Source organism: Heterodontus francisci, chromosome 28, assembly GCF_036365525.1.
Source record: "Heterodontus francisci isolate sHetFra1 chromosome 28, sHetFra1.hap1, whole genome shotgun sequence".
Lineage (NCBI taxonomy): Eukaryota > Metazoa > Chordata > Chondrichthyes > Heterodontiformes > Heterodontidae > Heterodontus > Heterodontus francisci.
Window position 1 is genome coordinate 39,928,015 of NC_090398.1, and position 3,621 is coordinate 39,931,635.

At 45.4% G+C, this 3,621-nt stretch overlaps 1 protein-coding gene across 1 annotated transcript; it reads right to left on the reverse strand.

Annotated features, from left to right (window-relative positions):
• Positions 1 to 1,433: 1,433 nt before the first annotated feature.
• On the reverse strand, positions 1,434 to 3,270 carry LOC137345227 (probable G-protein coupled receptor 139). The gene is made up of 2 exons (XM_068008693.1): positions 3,228 to 3,270; positions 1,434 to 2,383 (listed from the first exon to the last, which is right to left on the reverse strand). The coding sequence occupies exons 1-2, from the start codon at positions 3,268 to 3,270 to the stop codon at positions 1,434 to 1,436; spliced, it is 993 nt and encodes a 330-aa protein (XP_067864794.1).
• Positions 3,271 to 3,621: the final 351 nt, after the last annotated feature.

The following is a 3,621-nucleotide window of genomic DNA, read 5'->3' on the forward strand; positions in this document are numbered from 1 at the left end:
GCATGATTGACGTTTGCAGATTGTGCACAGACAGATAAGTGTAGACATTTCACTAACAGTTCCCGGGAGGTGTATCTGTGATTGAGAGCCTCAGAATGCAAAGACATGTAAAGCCAATAAAGCAGAAAATGAATGTAACTGTGTTCAATGATTCTGAGACATTCTGAGAGAGACAGCATGGTAGTAGCATCACTCTGGGTCCGGTCACTGATATTAAGCAGGAGGTACCGTTCTCTGAGCCTTCTTTTTACATGCCGCCACATAAAAAACAATTTTGTGGACCTATATGGTTCCGCTGTGTCCTGGTTCACGATCCCGGTTCCAAACAATGATTTGAGTGAAGAAAGATTTCACCTGAATGTTCTTGTTGATGGATTCCATGTCGTGGGTGATCTCATTGCAGGTCCCACTGCAAGGAACAACTAATTATCTAAAGTAGAATATTTGAGTCAAATAGATGTGTGATTGAGGAAAGATTTCTGAATGTCAGTAAAAAGTCAATAAGGAAGAGGCCTGGCCTAATTTGATTCCAGCCCACGCTGCCTCTCACTGTCCTCATAGCAACTACGGCTGGGTATTTATAACGGTTTTTTCATGATTTTGGCATTTTTCAGCACTGTGGTGTTGTGGAAATATAATTTGATAGATTCAACATTGGAGTTCCATGGAAGATGGACCCAGCTTTTGGAGGTGAAGGAGCTTGAAGATGAAAGAGAGGTTGGAGATGCGTATGACATTTGCAAGAATGGTGGTTTTGCGATTTGCTTTTTTTGTTGAGAGGGGATGACAATGGCAGATTTATAGCAGAGAGAGACAGAACCTGAGGAGACAGCCGTTAGCAACATCAGCTAAAAGGGGACCCTTGAAGGGAGTTGTTCCTGAACAGCTGCCAAGCTGAGGTAGCCGAGATTTCAGCCCCTGAAGCAAACCCGGCCCCGTTCACATTCCTCTGGTCCCATCTCCCCGCCTGAGCCCCTCGACTGGGCTTGCTTCCACTCAAGTCCCCCTTTTTCCCAATACCACAGTGTGACTCGAAGAAAAAGATAGATAGGGGAAGTTACAGCAGTATGAGGAATAAAACAGAGACAGATTAAATAAAGTCTCAATAAATATTTAACTGGTACCTGTAGACTTCCAGAATCTTCAACATTTTGTCTTTTTTGAACAAGTTTATTTCTTTCCGTTCAGATGTAAAGAATAATGAATAGAATCAGAGTAGGCAGAGATTCTGTGGCTGTTACTTTCCCTCCTGACCTGAAGGGAGAACTGTGACTCTCCTACTACTCATCTCCATCTAGTCCTCCAAAGTCAAATGTTGACCTCTGCACTGCTGCTCGTTGGAATGTGTTACACCCCCTCCCCCACACCACTGCAACAAAGTGTATTTCTGCTCTTCCTGGTGTCAGAGACCCTTTGCCCATTTTAGATGGTAATTACAGTCTTGGACTGAAAATGTTAGGATGCTCCCCTTTCTGATGACAGTTCTTTTTAGTAATTAATTGAATAATTGCTGCAACTGGATATTTCACCGCACTCTTGAGCTGCTCTCTGAACTTTGACTGAATCACTCCATAAATAAATGTGTTTGTGCAGCAACATAAATTCATTAACATCCATCCAACTTGTTCAAGTATATATTCAGAATCGTTGTAATCCCCGGGAACTATTCCTGTGATGTTATAATAGAAGAAATTTATAATATACACCAACCACAGAAGTATGAAATTGCCGGATATAGTGAAGAGTAAAATTACAGACTTCCTTCTGCTCTCCAACTCTGGGTCAGTGCGACACTCTCCTTTGCTTTGACTCCTCAGTCTCTTACGGACTCGACTTGCTACTAAAATGTACCTGACAGTCAGAAAGTTCAGCAACAGAATTAAAGTGAATGGCAGTAATGGGGTGAAAACGGTATCAAACCAGCCAAATACCACCCACCCAGGCTCAGCAAAATAGCTTGGCTTCTCATAACAGCCCCGCCATAGGTTGTTCATTCCCTCTCTAGGCTCATATATAAAGTAGAAGGGAATGTTTTTCAAACATAGCAGACTGCAAGTTGTTACTAGAACCATAGTCACAGTTTTCTCGGTACAATATTTAGTTTTCAGCTTCTGGCAACAAATGGCCACAAATCGATCGAAGGAGAAAGTGACGGTGAACCAGACAGAACAATCTCTGGCTGCATGAAGGAGGGCAATGATAACACTACAGACAGGTGTGATGTTCAGGAACGATTCCGGGAAATAATTACTGAATGGCCACAGTATGACCTCAGTGATAATGAACTGCAGATCGGCTGTTGCCATGGCCACGAGGTAATGAGTGGTACAGGTGGAGAGTCCGCAATTTCCCCGGGAAAGGATCACCACCGCCAACAAGTTTGCTGCAGGGATAGAGAAGGGAAAGGAGATTGTATTGTATTGATAAAACATTTTCCGTTTCTGAAGCAGACAGTGAGGGCTGAATATTAGTAGAAAATCAAGTGGGTAAGATGCTGGTCGGACGCTAAAATTAAGAAACCTCAACCCTAATGCAAAACCCCGCATTTCCGACTTCAGGGTTTCATGTGGCAGGGGCTGGGGCAGGTTAGCAATTTTTATGTTTTAATGAGCCTGGAAGTCTATGATTTAAATTGTTTTACAGTTTTAAGTATCGCTGCCCAGATATCCCCTTTCGGTACCATGCCTTATACAATGTCAACCAACATTGGCGATTGGGACTGACCCTTCTCCGGCATCGGGTCCATGCCCCACAGGATTAGACAGGAGGCACAGTGCTGCAGTGGTTAGCACCGCAGCCTCACAGCTCCAGCGACCCAGTTTCGGTTCTGGGTACTGCATGTGTGGAGTTTGCAAGTTCTCCCTGTGACGGCGTGGGTTTCTACCCGGTGTTACCGGTTTCCTCCCACAGCCAAAGACTTGCAGGTTGCTAGGTAAATTGGCCATTTAAATTGCCCGTAGTGTAGGTAGGTGGTAGGAGAATTGTGGGGATGTGGTAGGGATTATGGGGTTAATGGAAGATTAGTATAAATGGGTGGTTGTTGGTCGCCACAGACTCTGTGGGCCAAAGGGCCTGTTTCAGTGTTGTATCTCTCTATGACTATGACTCAGACTGGATCACCTCCAGATCACACCTCACCAGGTCCAAAGTCTGTTGTAGTTAACCTTCGTTCCCCAGGATTTGACCTCGCCTCTGAGCTCAGACAGCTTCTATCGGGGTCAGATCACCCTCCTCATTTCGGAAGCCCAGGGTATCCAGACCTCCCGCCATTTCGTTGGCTCATACACTCCTGCATCTGTCTCCCACAACACAGACTTGAACGATGCTCCAAGAAAGAAAAGAGAGCACCCCTGGTTCAGATGAGCCACTATCCATCCGCAGACATGACCTCACTGCAGGACAGGAAGCATATCCCCAGGGTTTAAGATCTGGCACACTTTTCCCGCTGCACGGACTTGGAGTTCACTACAGGATAGCAGAGCTCTCCCCAGGGTTAAAGATCAGACACTGTCTCCTTCCATCCTTCAGACCACGCTACAGGACCGAAACCCCCTCGCCTCCACACGGTTGAGTATGAGATAATCACTCTTCACCCTGCTGGACTCGGATCCTGCACCATGA

Coding starts and splice junctions, on each gene's coding strand:
- LOC137345227 (XM_068008693.1), bottom strand. CDS start 3,270: ATGGCGGGAGGTCTGGATACCCTGGGCTTCCGAAATGAGGAGG. Junction 2,384..3,227: donor GGGCTTCCGAAATGAGGAGG/GTGATCTGACCC, acceptor CTATCCCTGCAG/CAAACTTGTTGGCGGTGGTG.